Genomic DNA, 20,642 nt, shown 5'->3' with positions numbered 1-20,642 from the left:
AATCACCTCGATACCCGAGCTTAATAGATCAATCAACCTCCTTAATGAAAAAATAGATGGGTTGATTATAAACTTCGACTTAACAGTCAATAAATACGTAACCATTACCCAGTTGGAAGTAGCATCTGCAAAAATTATTGCAGACATTACTAAGGAGTTATCTGAAAAGATTGACTCTTGCCCTTGTAATAAAGACATTCTTGAGCACATCATGAATATATCCATCATAGAACAAAAAACCAAGCCTAGAAAATATTCAGGTATTAAGAAATACTCACCTCCCAATCCTAGTGTTGGAAACCCTGACTTAGGAAGCTCAAAAAATTCCCAGAAAATTGACATTTTCAGGAAAGAGTAAAAATGAAAGAAACAATCTCTGAGAAACTCGAGAAAGATTTCTTTAACCTTCAATATGAAGATTATGATAAGTCTGGCCAAAAACTTATTCGGCTTTTATCTTTAGATACTGAAGAATGTCAAGAATTGTATCAAAAAGAACCCAAACATTTTGATCAATATTTTAGAATGACTAAAATAAATAAACCTGATACTGAATCAGAATAAGAAGATAATTTAAAACAAATACAAAGAGTGTTAAGTTCGAATATTCGGATATGGAAGATGATGAAGCAGAATCTTCTTATACAACCACAAAAAGAGGCAATAAAAAGAAATATGAGTTCAAAATGCCTGTCCACAATGGTATTCCAAATAGTGGTCAAGGACCCAATACGATCAATGTACTCAATATTGATTGTATCCAAGATCTAAAACTCATAGAAAGAGTTGTAGAAAAATGGGTTACTGAGATTTCAGTAATCTTACAGCCTAACCTAGATGAATTTGAAAAAGCAAAAAATGCTCTACTACTTTTAGAACATAAAACTGATGGAATTATGCAAAAAATCCTAAGAAACAATAATTGGAATGAAGATTTGCATGGTTCATATCTTTTTGATAATCTCATAAATGTCATATACACTACTTTCTTAGGTCTTGATTATATTTCTAATAAACACTTCACCATTAATAAGAAAGTTGACACAGCAAGAGTTTCAATGACAAAACTCCAATTACATGATATTAGTATGCTCGATAAATACATATGTGTGTATGAATCATATATGTATGATATTCCACAGAGAAGTGAATATGTGCAATGGATATCTGCTTATCTCATGAAAATTCCAATTATTGGAGAAACCTGTACCGACAGATGGAAAAAAGAAGCTACTGGAGAAATCCAGCAAACCAGTCTTTCTTATGCAACAAAAATTGCAAAAGAAGAAATTGATAGAATCTGTCAAGACATATATAAACAACAAAAGCTTCAAAAAATAAGCAAAGATTGTTGTAGCATTCTCTCTAATTTCAAAAACTTTGATACTGGAAGGAAAAATTATACTAAGAAAAAGTATAAAAACAAAAAGAAATACAAATCTTTTTGGAAAAAGAAAAGAAGAAAATTTTCACCAAGAAAATACTTCAAAAAACCTTCAAAAGAAACACCTAAGAAGACTACTTCCTGTCCGCAAAGAAAGAAAAAATGTAGGTGTTGGATCTGCAATGAAGAAGGACACTATGCCAATGAATGTCCAAATAGAAAAAAAAATACACTGACAAAGCCAAGGTTTTACAAACCACTAACAATGGAGGTTATGAAGCTCTTGAAGAAGAGTATGATGGTATACAACATGTTTTTACATATCATGTTGAGACTGAATCTTCATCAGACATTGATGAATACGAATCAACAACGGATGCCTCAGACTAGTCCCATACAGACCCCAATTTTCAGGGAGGAGGAGATTAAACATTTTTGCGCAAACCTCCAGAAGATTGATGATTCCCTTATCATGAATCTTACTAATCCAAACTCTATTTATGTTTCTGCCTTCCTTAACTTTAAAGGATATAAAAAATTTAAAGTACATTATTTTGTAGACACAGGTGCATCTTTATGTCTTGCAAGCAAATTCATCATTCCATATGAACTCTGGGAAAACGCTCCCAAAGAAATTAGTGTCACTATTGCAAATGGTGAAACCATAAAAATTAATAAAGTTTGTAGAAATATTAATCTCGAACTTTCAGGAGAACATTTCAACGTTCCCACTATTTACCAACAAAATTCAGGAATTGATATCATAATTGGTAACAACTTCTGTCAACTCTATGGACCATTCATACAATGGATAGATAGAATTTCCTTTCATCTTAATAATGATATGGTAATTGTAAAAAAGGTTACAGGAGCCTATAGCAAAGGAAAACCAGGTTTTCTTGAAACTCAAGAAAAAGGTTCTAAAGAAAAACAAATTACGGGTACTAATATAACCCAAGAAGGGATTAATAAAAAAAGGATTATTTCTATTTAAACTACCAGGTTCAAACAGATCGAGGATCTTCTTGAAAAAGTTTGTTTTGAAAATCCTATTCATCCAAATAAAACCAAAGGATGGATGAAAGCTTCAATTAAGCTTATTGATCCCAAAACGGTTATTAGAGAAAAACCTATGGTTTACTCTCTACAAGATAGAGAAGAATTTTCCAAACAAATCAAGGAATTACTTGATATGAGACTAATTATAGAATCAAAATCCCCTCATATGTCTCATGCCTTTCTTGTCAATAAAGAAGCAGAGAAAAGAAGAGGAAAGAAGCGCATGGTTGTCAACTACAAAGCAATCAATGATGCAACTATTGGAGACTCATATAATCTTCCCAATATGCACAAACTCTTGACTCTTCTACGAGGAAAGAACATTTATACAAGTTTTGACCACAAGTCAGGTTTCTGGCAAGTTCTACTTGATGAAGAATCACAACTTCTCACTGCCTTCACATGTCCTGATGGACTCTTTCAATGGAAAGTACTACCCTTTGGGCTTAAACAAGATCCTAGTGTTTTTCAAAGACACATGCAGAATGCCCTTTGAGGCCTTGAAGGTTTCTGCACTGTATACGTTGATGACATCTTGATGTTCAGCAAAAATGAACAAGAACACTATGTTCATGTCACACAGGTTCTCAGAACTATTTTAAAATATGGAATAATACTTTCAAAAAAGAAAGCTCATCTTTTTAAAACAAAAATCAATTTTTTTTGTTTAGAAATAAATGAGGGTACTCATTGTTCTCAAAAGCATATTTTTGAACATTTACATGACTTTCCAAATGTTTTAGAAGACAAAAAGCAACTACAAAGGTTTCTTGGTGTTTTAACTTATGCTGAAACATATATTGAAAAACGTGCAGCCATGAGAAAACCTTTATAGGCAAAATTAAAAAAATATGTCATTTGGAATTGGTCAAGTGCTGATACAGACTACATCAAAAAGATAAAGAAAGTTTTAATCAATTTTTGCAAAACTTTATCTTCCAAACATTGAAGACAGTTTAATTATTGAAACTGATGCTTCTGATGAATTTTGGGGAGGTCTTTTAAAAGCTAAAAACCCCAAAAACGAAGAACAAATTTGCAGGTACACCTCTGGCAATTTCAAAGCAGTTGAGAAAAACTACCATAGCAATGAAAAAGAATTACTCGTTGTAAAAAGAGTTATTACAAAATTCTCTGTATATTTAACACCAGTAAAATTCCTGGTTCGTACAAATAATAAAAATTTTACTTATTTCCTCCGAACTAAGATTTTAGGAGATCACAAATTAGGCTGGCTAATACGTTGGCAAGAGTGGTTCTCACGATATACATTCACTGATGAACATCTTGCAGGAAGCAAAAACGTACTGGAAGACTGCCTCACCCGTGACTTCAGGTATACCTTACATCATCCATGATCTCACTCGCTCCTCTCGAGCCCTATAAAAGGATATGATCCTCATGACATATTTACTTACAAAAACTTCACCTACAAAAAAGTGAAGGGGACATTAGAGATAAAAGTAAACAAAAATTGAGTTTACAAAAAATGGAAGACCTCAACACTTTGAGGATAAAGAAACAAATGCTCCTCATAGAGCTATCTGCAATTGAGCAGAAAATCAACTTGTATGAACAAGTAACAATGTTCACCAATGTATCGGAAAGCGAAAGCTCAAAAACAAAGGCTATTCCAGTGCAAACGACACCTGGTAAAGAATCAACAAATCCGTTGAAAGCTGATGCTTTGCTAAAAAGCAGAATAAAGGAGACAACTACTCCTCTTCCTAATGGAAAAACTAGCTTATTGGTTAATCCCAATCCTTGTACTGAAGGAATCAGTAAAATGACAACTTTGTCACCCACTAACAAATCTGTGCAGGAGTTTACACCAGATTACAAAAAAGCTCTTAACAAAGAAGCTGAAAGATTCTATGTAATCTACAAAGGACCCCATGCCGGTGTTCATACTGACTGGGGAATTACAGAAACCTTCTGTAAAGTTGATAAAGTTACTTGCAAAAAATTCAGAAATGAAGCATCTGCAAGATTAAGCCTTGCCACTTATCAAGACGATAAATCCAAGACTAACCAACCACTTCTTCGACCAAAAATTCAAAAAGTCAAAGAAGCCCACAGAGACCAAAGGTTTGACATTCCAAATGACGTTCAACAAATGGTTAACTATCCTGAAATCTCTTTTGAAGATTTCAGAACACTCTGGAAGAAAGCAAGAGCTGCATGCCCAGAAGACCTTGTTCATGAAAAGTTTTTCACTACGGACAAGAAAACAAAAAGTTTGTTCAACTTCCTCGAAGGAGCAGATGCAAAATTAGTCTACCAAGCCTTTCAAGCTGGACTAATCGACAATATCTACCCAAGTTGCAACCTTCAAGAACTCAAATTCTTCCCAAGCAGCATGGTAGAATCCATTAAGAACTTTCGAAAGAAAGTACTTAAAGAAAAAGATAATCCGATCTACATCAGATGCATCTCTTCACTCCTAGAATGGATTCAAGAATCAAATCTTTCTCCATACCACTTTCTGGAAATTGGTCTTTCTAAAGCCAATAAAGAAATTGAGCAATCTCAACCAATGGAAGATAAAGATCTACCTTTCACAGAAATTCTTCATCCCAATCGCATCAATGGTTTAAGAAGAATCTCAGAAAAAATCATTGAGATTATCTCTGGTTTAAAAAAGAAGATTAATTATACTGACTCACATAGTATAATTACAAGCTGGAGTTATAATAACACTAGCCAAGAAGATCTTCGTCAAGCCTCCAAGTTTGGCGAAAAATTCATGAACAATAGAATGGAAGTATCCAACGCTACACACCAACACTTCCGCCGACATGCAGAACAACTTTTCGAAGAACATCTTTGTCACTTTTGCGAAAGCAAAGATTCGGAGACAAAGGAGGGGCCCTCCTCTGAAAATGACAAATCCTCATCATCTTAAAGAAAGATGCTTCACGTGTCAAATGGCCCCCGCCACTCAAAATAATAATGCCTTTTCTTCATTATTAAAAGATTCCTAGTTGTCCACAATAATGTAATCTTTAGTGGATAAAAACGTCATGCCTGACATAATAGGCAAAGATCAGACCCTCTCAATGTATCTATCAATTGAGAGTTATGTTTTGTTTAGAGGGATCGCAATAACGAGTGCAAGAAAAAACAATCTCTATCTAGTAAATTTTCAGGTCAATGTCTAGTGAGTAATTCCTCCCTTAGAAGGGAGAAAATGTAAAATATTGTAAGAGTTTTCCCTTTTTGGGAACTCTTTTATCAATAAATCTTTGTTTTGTTACTTTTGAGTGTTCATACAAATTAGAGTCATGAAACTTGTAAGTGACAGAGTGTCAGGTCGACGATGATTAACAGTACCATAGGCACGATGCCAACAAGGAAAGCAACCACACAGACCAAAGAACGACACAGGCTGGCTTGAATAGTTTCTATCTATGTAAGTATAACACTCACTACATTACAACCACACATTTATTGATACCAGAGTCCTCTTTTAACATATATATATATATATATATATATATATATATATATATATATATATATATATATATATATATATATATATATATATATATATATATATATATATATAAGTGAAGCTTCATATTTTATGGATTTGTTCAGAAAAAATTATGGTACTCTCTATTATTTCGACTTCTAATTGTTTCGTATAAATGAAAGCGATTTGATTGTTTATCCTTGATTGAGTTTCATGAAAGCATATATTTAAGGTAGAAATGATAACCAAAGAAAATGAATTTCACGATCAATCAAAAAAGCTATATTCATGTTACCATACGATCGTGGTTCATGCCCATAATCTAATATTCCTGTGTGTTTTGACTAACATAGTGTCATCTAAATTTTGTGATTTCATTTGTTGAACTATTGATAATATTTTAATTTCTAATATATATATATATATATATATATATATATATATATATATATATATATATATATATATATATATATATATATATATATATATATATATATATATATATATATATATATATAAAGAAAATTATTATGTATTAAATAATCCTTAACACAAAACATATAAATAGAAATAAATGATTTCAAACTAGAATTACATATGCTTTAGTTTGTGTTACCAAGCACTTGGAACTAAATACAACTCATGTTTCCGTTTAAGAGCTGCTCCAAAACTCTCGGTCATATCTAGGTGTTCTGATGTTGCTCCATCTGGGAGTTCCCAATTGAAATGGTGAAGAAGCATAGCAAGTGGAAGCTCCACGTTGATCAACCCCAAATTCATGGCAGGACACATTCTTCTTCCAGCCCCAAATGGGAGAAACTCGAAATCTTTTCCTAACATGTTAATTGCATTATCACTAAATCGTTCAGGTATGAAATTGTTTGGATTTATCCAGTATTTTGGATCACGTCCTATTTTCCACACATTAATCATAACTTTTGTATTGGCAGGAATTTGGTATCCACCAATCTCAGACTTCACTCGAGCCTCCCTAGGGAGTAACAAAGGAAGTGGTGGGTGCAACCTTAAGGTTTCCTTGATTACTAGTTTTAAGTAGTCAAGGTCTTGAATATCTGACTCATAAATCCTTTCCCTTCCCTTTAGTACATGCCTCAACTCTGCTTGCACTTTTCTCATCACCTTTGGATTTTTAATTAGTTCTGACATTGCCCACTGAAGTGTCACGGCAGATGTATGTGTGCCAGCGGAAAACATGTCCTATGCCATAATAAAACAAAATTATAGATTAGAAAATGAATAATACAGGTAATTTGTAATTGGTATAGACTTTAATAAGATGAACATCGTTATTGTTATTAAGTATTGACCTTATTTTTTGTTGGGCCTTTTATCTAGCCCTTTAGTTGGGTTAACCCGGATAGCTTTCTTGTATATAATTATCTTTTCCTTTATATTATAATTATCATTTCCATGATAATAAAACCATAGCCACTTCTTGTCTTTGCTATTACTTTAACATGATATCTAAGCATTATACGAACCTTTAGTGTTCACCACTGTTTTGGTAACTTTCCATCTTTTCTTTATTCGCTCGATTGTGGTTAGTTGGTTTTCGTTAATTTAAGAATTTTTAATTGTAGTTATTTTCTTGTTCGTCTTTTTCTTCATATTTGATATTGGTATTCGTTTGGTTTGATTATTGTAATGCCCGTAAATTGATGCTAGTCAATTCAGAGATGATAAGCGCTAAAAATGACTTTTTAATAGAAGATTATTTAGGATAAATAATCTTAACAAAGTTATAGCATATGTCAGAAGAATTTTGTACATACAAAGAACATTGAAATCTAACTAATAACAAAGAAGTTATGACCCATCGAAGTTTTATGATTAAACCGACATGACATCGCGTAACGTAATAAGTGAATTTTTGATAAATTACTTTTTAGCCTTAGAGATCTAAATGAAAGTCGTATTAGAGGTTAAAATGAGAGTAGGCATATAGAGAACGTCAAAATCTGACTTCGTATGAAGAATTTATGATTTTTCTAAGATTTTACATAACAATATACAACCCGGAAATCAAATTTTAGATCGATCGATTTTTAGCCGACAAAAACTAAATGAGAAATGAAGATCTTATTAATAGGAGCTCAACGATATAAAGGCAGTCGAAAATGAACGTCAGATGACAAACTTATGAATTTTTAACGGACTTTAACTATCTAAGTATGTTAAAATATAACTGTAAAATAAAGTCAAAATTAGCCAACGGGGTTTAAAAAAAGGTGTAGATCATGTCACTACCTACGCATGAATATAAAGAACGTCAAAAACGGAGGTCATATGCGAAAGTTACGGATTTTAGAAGATAATTAGTTTTTGGAGTAATCAGTAACTGACATGTGGCGCGATCTAATCCACTGCTTCTTCCCCATGCCTTGTCCCTAGATGGTGACACTTGGCACCTTAACACAACATGTTAGGAATCATAACATGTCGTGTTGGTCAGTTTCCAACCTAAAAATAGAGGCTCAAGTCACACCTTTGTAACTCTTCTCTGCCAAATCCACCAAAGCCTCAAGGCTTTTCTCTAGCCCTTCTTATGAGTTAGTAGTGAGTCCCGGAGTGCCAGAAGGCTCAGAGAAGAAGAGCTTTTGGCTCAGAAGTTCTACCCGCATAGAGCCCAATTCCTCACAAAACCCCCTTGTATGTGAGTTATGGTTACCCTTACTTTAAGTATAACTTATGTTTAAGTTCATTATCGTTATTATGAACCTATAAACAAGATTTATCAGTGATTCCAAGTCATTATACTGATTGATCTACATATAGGGATGATGTCTAGGCTGTGATTTTGGGAGGTGTTTAAAGTGGGCTTTCCAAACAGCATACTTCGTATTCCAAAGGAACCCTACCTCCGATATGATCCTACCTAGTTGTTCCTTACTAGACAGATCATGATGTAGACCTTGAGTTAATGATAAATCTAGACTAATAATTAGTCTCAATAAATATTAGACTAAAACTTAGTAATAATGATACTAGGTTTCGTCGAAGGAAAAAAAATTGTTAGAAGCGAAGCGCTGTCCAAATTTCGAGTAATCACTTTAACTAGTGAGTACATAGTTATTTTAATCTTACACATAGATATAAAGTATTTTATATTAATACATGTTATATTTTCTTATTATCCGCGTTCCTGATATTTATGCTAAATGAACGACTTATACATATTTTATGTGATTTAAAATGTATATGTATTTTTTTTTATACTTATAAATATATTGGGTAAAGATGGGTAGGCGGTGATGAGAGATAGGTGATGATAGAAGGTTTTTGATAACTAGGTGATGATAGACATATAATGATCAATATATGATAAAAGATGCGATATGATTAGGAGATCCCATAACCTTGACCTGCGATGCTGTGATGTTGCGATGTAGTCATCTACCGGAGTGTGGATGGCGACCACTGACTAATCTGAACAAAGTTATCTGGAAACACCAACAGGCTCATGACCTTTAGGTGGTGAATTACAAGTTAAGGCAATGCAGTAACTATGTATTCATGCGATGATACTCTAACCCTTTCTGGACATGTATTGGGGGGAGTAATCCCCGAATCAGTACTATCTATGTGATGTTGGCGATGATCCTTAGAAAAAGTCCATAGGAACAAACATATAAGGAAATGTGATGTAAGGAAATGAGAGGTAAATATGATATAGGAGATGACCCTCAAGGAAGAATAAATAAAGATAATGAGGATGGGTAATCGGGTTAATTGTTTGGCATGAAGTATTTGAAGAAGCAAATTAACTATATTATTATGGGTAAAAAACCCTATATACTCACTAAGTATTTCCAACCTTACCCATTCGCTTTATTTGTATCACAGGTATCGATGCGTTGATATATTACACCCACAGATTAAAGGAGATGTAAATCATTAGTGTAAATATTTGTAAAGTCCGTTTATACTTATGTTTCTATATTCACGATGACATCCCAATGTTTTAATATAAACAAAAATACAATTCTTCAGAAATGCTTTGATAATATATTTAGCATGTTTTCTAGGAACAAATTCCGTCATACTATTTTTCAAAAAGGATACTCTGATTTTCTGATAAGCATAAATAAAATTTTTAAAATGATCGTGAATTTGGGGATGTCACAGTTCGTATCAGAGCATTTGTGTAAGCAAACTAGGTGTAAGGAATTATTTCTAGACCTAAATTTAGAATGTTAAGGGATGGTCATGAAGAGTGTGGCTAATATATTTTTGGTAGTACACCTGAATAGACAGAAGCACTAGCTTATTTAGCGAAGATGCCTAAAATGCTTTTATGTGCTATATGATTTGTGATGTTTTATGATGTTATTATTTGATCGGATCTATGGTCTTTCACTCACGGATCTAGAAATTTTATGTGTTTCGATTTCTAAGCGGTTAATTACAATATTAGAACTAGCATGTAATTTTTTAGAGTAATAAGGAGTACTGCATGTCTAAACCTTCTCTATCTTTATCCTCGTCTCGATATACTGAACGCATGCTACCATGAACATAATGTCATGGTGAAAAGACTGATAGTGAACTCAGTAAATTTAAGAAATAAGAGGGCTTACGATAGTGAATGACACCTACAGAGATATCATAAGAATGGTATCTTTCCTTTAGAATATGTCTGATATAATAACAGTACATCTAGTGGAGTATAGTACATCCGAATGTACACATTTGATTGGCGGGATGATATAACGATTGGTGTAATTCCTAAAGTTGTCCTATCGTCTGGCGTTTCCATCACCAACCAGTTGAAGCAAAATTGATGATTAAAGATATGCAAGCAAGAAGTCCTAGTAGTCTCGGATAATTTTTATGATTATTTGCACACATTCGTATGTGTTAAATTGTTTTGTGATTTTAGGAAATAAGAACTTAGGTACTGGGAAACAATACTTGGGATGAGTATAAGTAGGTGTGAAAGGTATTAGAGGCCTATATTACTAGAAGCACAGGACTCGCACTTGGATCAGTGAAAGTCACAAGGTTACCAATGTGTTAGTAACTGATTCTGTTTTGTTTATGCATGTCATTACCATTGTTTTGGTAATGACTTAGATGAGGTTTTATTTTGACCCTAGTGGTCATATCAAGTCAAATATTGATAAGACGACTATGTTACCTGTTAGGGTGTAAAGTCACTCTTGCATGTCATGTGTGCTTACACCTTTTTATGTGTGTAATGAGTTGTCTTTATTTTATAAGGAAATGAGTGACACTTACTTTATCAAAGGAAGAACTTTAAAGTGACTAGTTTAGATAGAGAATTGTTGCAAACCCACTTGTACTCTTTCTAAAAACAAATGAGAGCCTAAACGGTTTATTTACTCTTGTGTTCTTCATGTTCATGATTAACACCACTACAATTGGTATTAGATTGGGTGTTCTTGATTTGATCAAGAATTGAGGAATGATGACATTTTTTATTTGGTGATTCTTCATTGTATTTTGATCTTCATGTTTTAGAGAGTTTTTGGATTCTTGAAATTGAACTATTCATTGATTCTATTTATGATTCAATTTTCGTCACGATAATTCAAGTGATTTCTGCTTTCTCTCTCTAGAAAAGCCATTCAAAATCACTCTATCTCTCTATAAAAACTCAAGATCTTATTGATTGATCAAAGATGATATACTTGCCTTATGACTCTTGGGTTGTGATCATTGAAGATGTCAAATACAAAGTCAACGCATATCAATTTTATGGATTATTGTTGAAAGGTGGGTTGATTTCATGGGATATTATGGTTTCTTATGGGGGTTTGAAGGATGATCATGGAAGATTGATTATTCAACCAGTTTCAAAGTTTGGACACTCGATTGAAATTTCCATGAGCGTGGTATCTTGGAGTTAATATTAGATGAAAGGAGAAGAAAGAGATTTGTTTGATAAGAAATACATTTCTCTTGTTGAAACCCAATGTGATCTCTATGCTTGTAAGTATGTTTAAGTACAACATTATGGAGTTCAATGTGATGTTCTTGATGTTCTTTAAGTTCATGATAAGAAGATTCAAGTTTATTCTCATGTAGATGAAAAAACTTTTTGCTTGATTTGAGTTCAAACCGATGATATTTTGGGTTCTTGTGCTCCGTTTGAAGGACTGATTCCTTATCGAAAACCATCAATCCATGAAATTCACAAATATCAAACTCCAAAATATATGATCCAAACTTGTCAAGTTGAAGTTGTGGAAAGTGGGGTTGTTCATGATTTCAAATCTTCAAGGCCCAAGAAGATGAAAAAGAAAAAGAAGAAGAAGATTAAATGTAAGAACAAATGGGTTTATTCAAAAAAACCGTCAAATGTTGTTTTGAAACCGAAATCTATGAAGCAAAATTGGGTTCCAAAGCAACAATCTCCAAATGTTGCCATGAAGTTGAATTCAAATCCCAAAAGTGTTAATGGCTCTTATGAAGATGATGTTATATCGTTGAAGAACATGAAGCACGAGTTGTACAACACGCATCGTGGGTGATACAATGTTCAAATTGGAGATTTTCTTGTTCTGACAAAAATACCATGATCGTCAAAAATTTATTCGTTCGTTGAAAATGGAACTCAGATCATCAAAAAGGTATCTCAAATTCTCAAATTGATTCCAAAACATTCATGTTTTCAATTCATGTTTAATGTTTTTCATATTTGATCACTTTGTTTCATTGGATCAAATCTATTTCAATCCCCATTGCTATGATCCAATATTTTTCTTTCAATAGATCAAGAACATAACAAAAATCTTATTCATTACTGTTCGTCAAAATTATAAATCCCAATTTTGATCGTTACTATTAACAGTTACATTTGAAGCCCGGTACAAAATTAATACATTTGTTATTAATTTCTAACCCAATAACTCCTATTGTTAATGTTCTTAAGCAAATCAAAGCCTAATATAAAACATTTATCATTAAAATCACGTTCAATGTGTTGACTTCTTAATCTAGTCGTGTGCATTTTTTGTTTTGGATTAGAAATTGAACTCGATTATTTGGACATAGTAAAAACTATTTGAGTCAATTGTGTTTGCTCAGGGTCAAAATCAAATTTGAGGTAATGTTCTTGTTCGATTTGCTTGAAATTGATGTCCGTTATTTGGTCTATTAATGGAGCTTCAATTTTGTTTGATAGGTTATTGGAGTCAAAACCATTTTCGATTTGGATGTTGAAGATGAAGAAGGCTTCGCTATTGATTAATTATTTTGAATTTGTAGTTGAATTATGAATTTCTATTTGGGGTTAATCGATTGAAGTCTTAAAGTTGAATGGTCAAAAGCATAGTTCGAATAGTGACTTGCAATTCTGATTTCAAATGAGTAGGTGGTTGAACTTTGATGGTCTTATGTTTTCTTTTGGTGTCAATAGTTAATTTTGGCAAGCATGATTGGCATTGAGTTTGAAGGTCTGTTGATCGATGGTTTGAAATCGATATCGAAGATCAACTACTTTTGGGTATCGATATTTTAAGATGAATAATTTTTGTTTCGATGTCGATGATTATTAACTAAAGAAACAATGTCCTGGTAATAAAAAGGGAGTCAATGTCGAGTGTTGATTTTGTATACTTCGAAATAGGTGTATTGAGATATACAATCGAATAGGAGATAGTCGATGGCTTGGGGTCTAAGTTGATTTTGTGCACATTGAACATGGCTTCACATTACATCATGTCGAGGTTGAATTGATCGATTTCGAAGTATTGCTTATTAATTTCAAAATGGTAGTATTGATTTTGAAGGACTTGTTAGGTATCTATGTTGTTGTAGACATGTACCGAGTTTAAAGGACATGTACATGGTTCGATGAAAAGCATACTAACACAATATCGATGGCTATTTGCTAATTTCAAAGGCTTGGAGCTGAGCTTAGGAGTTGATAGTCGAAGTCGACGGGTTGGAGTCAAGAATCGGACTCTAAGGTTTTATTTGGAAGGCTGAGAATCGACTGATTTCAAAATGGGTCATATGAGGATCGAGGTTTAGAGGCTAATTTCGAAGGGTTGGTGTCGAGTATCGACGTATCTTATTGAAGGTTAGAAGTCAAAGTTGAGTTTCGATGTTGCAGACTTCGACATAGGAGTTTCAATTTTGAGTTTTCTATGGTCAAACATCTCCATTTGTTTCTAGGTAACGAAGTAAAGAAGAAACACAACATGTCGATTTGAATACCTGATCTTTCAAAGAATTGACAGAAAAGGTCCACATTCGAAATGGGATCAATTTGTTGAAAAGAATGCAAACTATTCATTTCGAGTACCTGATGTTTCGAAAACATGGCAGAATTTACGCAACTTGGAAATTGGGCTAAAAATATTGAGAAATGGAGAAATTTACATTTCAGGCCCCTACAGTTAAAGCAAATTAACACTTTATGCCCAATTTCACAATTAAGGTAAAGTTTCGTATCTGAGACTCTTTTTGGCGCAACGGGTCCCTACAGAATTCTGATATTGGCAATTTTTACCTGAATTATCAAAATTCTTGCAACTCTCACCCAAAAGTCGAAATTTTTCACAAAATTTGGAAATTTTCATAACTTTTTCGTAATTGTTTTTCCATGCAAGTTTTTCGCGATTTTATTTTTGGCATGCATCAAGGGGGAGATGTTTCAAGATTATTCCTCGGGTGCTTCTCAACCTTAGTGGGTTTTATAATCACTTTTTGATTATAAAAATAGGGAGAATGAAGAGTGGGTATTCGAAGCTTCTTTGGTATTCATTTGCGGATTTGAAGATCGGTATTACTTCAAAGGGGAGTTGGCCTTGATCGCGCGAGCTCATTGGATATTGAAGCAGGGACATCGAATCCTAACTTTTGAGGGGAGACTGTTAGGGTGCAAAGTCACTCTTAGATGTCATGTGTGCTTACTCCTTTGTATGTGTGTAATGAGTTGTCTTCCCTTTATAACAAAGTGAGTGACAGTTATTTTATCAAAGGAAGAACTTTAGAGTGATTAAGTTTAGAGAGAGAATTATTCCAAACCTACTTGTACTATTTCTAAAACCTAATGAGAGTGTAAACGATTTATTTACTCTTGTGTTCTTCATGTTCATGATTCTTACATGATTTACTAGATCTTATCAATTATTGCATATGTCATCATGATTAACGCTGCTACATTACATGGTTTAGAGAACCAAGGTTGATGTAGCATCCGACTTAAGCCAGAAGATTGATGTAAAAGATAATTGAAGCGATCAATAGAAGTATCACAATCGTTGTTAAAGTAAGAAGCTTGTATCTAGAAGTGTTGCATGCTAGAATGTAATTATATCACATTTGAACATAAAGGAAGATATATTATGTTCCAGAATTTGACTCTAAAAGACCTGAGTCTAAAGCGTTGCATCATACGAAAAGAGGTCATTAGAACATGATCCATCGGTTTGTTATGATAATCAAAGTAAATAAATTAACTTAAGTGAAGTTTTTTTACGAAGGAGCAGGAGTCCCTAATAAAGATCGGGTTTGTAACTTGAAGGTTACGATTAAAATTCTAGCATAGTATGAAGAGAAAGTGCAAGATTGAGCATTGCCAGCAGTCAAGAAGAGCAAGAGTTAGATACTCATTTGAAAGGACATAAGAGTTACGGTTATTACCTAGGATGAAAAGATACAATATGGAGTAATTATAAAAGCCCTATTTTGTTGACGATTCCAGGACGTAATCATCCTAAGGTGAGATAATTGTACCAACAAAAGATTTGGGCTAGTCATTTTAGAGATGATAAGCGTTAAAAATGACTTTTTGAAAGAAGATTATTGACGATAAATAATCTTAACCAAATATATAGTACATGTCACAAGGATTTTGTACATATAAAGAACGTTGAAATCTGATAAACTAATAAGACACTGCGTAACGTAAATAGTGAAATTTTGATAAAGTACTTTTTAGCCTTATAGATCTAAATGAAATTCATAGTAAACATTAAACTAAGAGTGTGCATATAGAGAAAGTCCAAATCTTACTTCGTATGAGGGAAGTTATGATTTTTCTCAAATATTGCATAGCAGTATACAGCCCAAAAAACAAATTTTAGATCGATCGATTTGTAGCTAACACAATCTAAATGAGAATCAAAGATCTCATTAACAAGAGATCAATGATATAAAGACACTCGAAAGAGAACGTTGGATGACAAAATTATGAATTTTTAACGGAATTTAACTGTCTAAGATTGTTAAAATATAACTTTAAAAATAAAATCAAAATTAGCCTACAGAGTCTAAAAATAAGTTGTAGATAACATCATTAGCTACACATGAATATAAAGAACGTCAAAGACGGAGCTTGTATGCGAAAGTTGTGGATTTTAGAAGATAATTAGTTTTTGGAGTAATCTGTGAGTGACACGTTGCCAGATCTAAGCCAGTGCTTCTTCCCCACGCCTTGCCACCAGATGGTGATACTTGGCACCTCAACATGATGTGTTACTGCTTAGATCACGCCGTGTTGGTCAGTTTCCAACCTATAAATAGAGATGCAAATCACCCGCATTTCTTCACACCATTCAAACTCTTCTCTCCCAAATCCCCCCAAAGCCTCAAGGCTTTTCTCCAGCCTTTCTTAGGAGTTAGTAGTGAGTCCCGGATCACTAGATGGCTCTGAGAAGAAGATCTTTCGGCTCAGAAGATCTTCCGGCTCAGAAGTTCTGGCCGCGCAGAGGTCGGTTCCTCACTAAACCCCCTTGTAAGTGAGTTATGATTACCCTACTTTAAGTATAACTTATATTTAAGTTCATTATTGTTATTATGAATGAACAAGATTTATTAGTGATTCTAAGTCAGTGATTCTAAGTCTTTATACTTATTTATCTACTTACGTGGATGATGTCTACACTGTGATTTAGTGAGGTTTTTAAAGTAGGTTTTCCAAACAGTATACTTCGTATACCAAACGGACCCTACCTTCGATATGACCCTACCTAGTTGTTCCTTACATGATAGATCATGACGTAGACCTTGAGTTAATGTTAAATCTAGACTAAGAATTAGTCGCAATAAATATTATACTAAAACTTATTAATAACGATACTAGGTTTCGTCGAAGGAAAAGAAAATTGTTACAAGCAAACCACTGCCCGAATTTCGAGTAATCACTTTAACTAGTGAGTACATAGTTATTTTCATCGTACACATAGATATGAAGTATTTAATATTAATACATACTATATTTTCTTATTATCTGTGTTCCTGATATCTATGCTAAATGAACGATTTATACATATTTTATGTGATTTAAAATGTATATGTATTTTTTTAGACTAATAAATATATTGGGTAAAGATGGGTAGATGGGTGATAAGAGATAGGTAATGATAGAAGGGTTTTGATAACTAGGTGATGATAGATATGTGATCATAACTAGGTGATGCGAGATGAGAGATGATTATGAGATTCCATAACCTTGACCTGCGATGAAGCGATGTAGTCATCTACTAGAGTATAGATGGAGACCGCTGACTAATCTAAATAAGTTATATGGAAACACCGGTAGGCTCATAACCTCTAGGTGATCAATTACAAGTTCAGGCGATGTAGTAACGATGTATTCATGTGATGATACTCTAACCCTTACTCGACATGTATCGGGGGAGTAATCCCCGAATCAGTACTGTCTATGCGGTTTAGGAGATGATCCTTAGGAAAGTCCTTAGGAAGAAACATATAAGGAAATATGATGTAAGGCAATAAGAGGTAAATACAATATAGGAGATGACCCTTAGGGATGAATAAATAAAGATAATGGGGACTTGTAATCGGGTTAATTGTTTGGCATGAAGTATGTGAAGAAACAAATTAACTATATTATTGTGGGTTGAAAACCGTATGTACTCATCAGGTTTCCCAACTTGACCCACTCAGTTTATTTGTATCATAGATATCGATGCGAAGATATATTACATCGAGATATTAAAGAAGATGTAAATCATTAGTATAAATGAATGAAAGGTCTGTTTAAGCTTATTTTTTTGTATTGACGATGGTATCCCAATGTTTTAATATAAACAAAAATACATTTCTTCATAAATGCGTTGATAATATCTTTAGGATGTTTTCTGGGAACAAATATCACCATACTATTTTTCAAAAAGGATACTTTGATTTTCTGATAAGCATAAATAATAGTTTTAAAATAACCGTGAATTTAGGGATGTCACAAGTATGGTCAAGATGGCTCTCGAATATGACATTATGTAGTCTATTAGCACTCAGCTAGCTCAGAAAATCATATGTATTGGAGTTATGTGATGAAGAATGCTATGAAGGGTAAATAAATACAGGGTATCGTTACGTGTGTCAAAGGAAATCCATCATATGAGAAAATTGATAACTATGTAATGTTACTTGATGCTTTAGAAACTGATAATTCGAAGGTTATCACATAGATTAATAACTTTGTGGTTCAGTCACTTAGCACCCAACTAGTAAAATATGATTCAACATAGGAAGTTTGCGATCACTTGGAAATACTATAGAATAAATCTAACTTTACTAAACAATATCAATTATAGCCTAATATTGGATCCCTCCAACAGAAGACCAAGAGTATTCATGAAATTTATTCTGTTATGTCTAATTTTTGGGATTAGTTGGCTCTTATAGATTTTTCTGAATTAAAATATTCTAAACCCTATATTAATAGAAGAGAAGAAATGTGTTTGCTGCAATTTTTTAAAGTATTATGGTATGATTTTGAAGTCCTATATAGAACAATTATCCATTGCACCCCTCCTTCCACATTTGATTTAGTTGATGATTTGATTAGACAAGAAACATATATAAAGTCTTATATTGAAAAAGTGTTTAAAGTTTGCACTACACCTATTGTTTTTTATTCCACTATATAAAATATCCTATTTTTTAGGATAAAGTTTAAAAATCCCACTAATTGTTATTCCAAAAGAGAAATTTTTAGAAAGCAAATTTCTAAGTGAGAGAAATATTGAATCTGAAGAAATTCAAGTACCAAAAGTTAAATGCATTATTTTGGCACTAGCAATCAATAATAGCTTGTTGAACCTATTCACTTGATCAAAAATGAATAGAACACAAAGTGTTCACATCTATGGTAGAAATCATTAGAAGCTAGAGAAATTTGGATTTATCGTATCTGATATTGAAAGTTTTATGGTAAACACCTCAGACTCCCAAACTGTTATATCATATTTTTAATTTGACAAATGGATTAAAACTATGAACATGTAGAGATGCATTCCATATAGGATAATCAAATATAGGCTTTATTGGATTTTCTATTTATAGTAAGACTATAAGGATTAATGAACTTTTTAATGTGAAATCTAACATGAATGAAAATTATGGTATTCAATATAGCTAGTGGGAGTGCAGTTACATTCCTAGTCTTTTATGTGAATGACATATTAATTCTTGGAATAAATATGTATACGGATAGATCATGTCAACTTAAATAATTAAGTAAAATTGAACTAATTGTTAAGATCTCGAAAGTTGTAAGTTGTAAGACTCGAAGAGAGTTTTTCTTTCCAGTACCACATGACACCACTTTGAGCATACCTCAGAATCTTATCACAAAGATTGAGCTGGATAGAATGATTATATCCCATTTGTTTATATGATTGGATTCTTCATATATAGCAAGTCATGGATAAAGGGCAAACATATCGTATGTTTGAAGCATGGAGAAAAGATACAAGTATAATCTACAAATAAGTTATAGGATGACTGAAAGGAACATTCTAAAGTACTTATGAAGAATGAAAGAAATGTTCCAGATCTACAAAGTATTTGAATGAGAGTTAAGTGTAACCTATTACACATTTGCTAACTTCTAATTAGATTGAGATGATCATCGATCACAATCGGTCATGTCCTTAATATGAATGATGGAATAGTTGTGTTGAACCTAAAACATATTTTGAAGTTTTCATAAAAAATGAAATTTTTGTATAATATGTTATTATATTACTATGAACCTAAAACATATTTTTAGCTTTTGTTAAAAAAAAAGTTCTTTTTGTTTCCTTTCGTGTACAAAAATAAGGTTTATATGTATTTTTTTATGTAAAATATGTTTTTTATGTATTTAAAAAATATGTTTTCGTATAATGTGTTATTAAATTGTTTTAATCTGAAAATATAAATTTAAATACATAAAAAATTTAATAACATATTATACAAAAACATATTATTTAAACGTATAAAAAATATGTTTTTGTATAATATGTTATTACATTATTATGATCTTAAAACATATTACATAATAAATATATATATATATATATATATATATATATATATATATATATATATATATATATATATATATATATATATATATATATATATATATATATATATATTGTTTTTACTCTCACATAGACATTTTTTACGTATTTTTTATGTATATAAATAATACGTTTTCACAAAAAATAAAGTTTTTTTTTATTATTAAAAAAACATTATTTAATTGTATATATTAATGATCTAAAATCATATGATTAAAAAGAAATGATATGATCAAAAACACTATGATGGAAAATAATTTGATTCAAAATGTCATTATAAAAAAGATTAAATTACGTTGATGGTACCCATGGTTTGGAGTAATTTGCACGCTTTGTCTCTAACTTATTTTTTTAACCCGGAAGGTTCCTACTGTTTGTTTTTGTTACGCGTTTGGTCCCTATTTTACAT

General features: G+C 32.4%; 1 protein-coding gene across 1 annotated transcript in view; it reads right to left on the bottom strand.

Moving 5' to 3' along the window:
- Window positions 1-6,485: 6,485 nt before the first annotated feature.
- LOC145001861 (germacrene A hydroxylase-like) overlaps window positions 6,486-20,642 on the bottom strand; it is a 26,811-nt gene continuing 12,654 nt past the window's right edge. Inside the window, exon 2 of the mRNA XM_078961200.1 lies at window positions 6,486-7,142. Within this exon, the coding sequence (XP_078817326.1) occupies window positions 6,537-7,142 (606 nt within the window). The 3' untranslated portion in view covers window positions 6,486-6,536. The remainder of the gene's footprint in view (window positions 7,143-20,642) is intronic.

Source organism: Lactuca saligna, chromosome 1 (assembly GCF_052625555.1).
Source record: "Lactuca saligna cultivar CGN05327 chromosome 1, ASM5262555v1, whole genome shotgun sequence".
Taxonomy (NCBI): Eukaryota; Viridiplantae; Streptophyta; class Magnoliopsida; order Asterales; family Asteraceae; genus Lactuca; species Lactuca saligna.
Note: the sequence above shows the minus strand (reverse complement) of the source record. Positions and strands in the feature narration are given on the sequence as shown.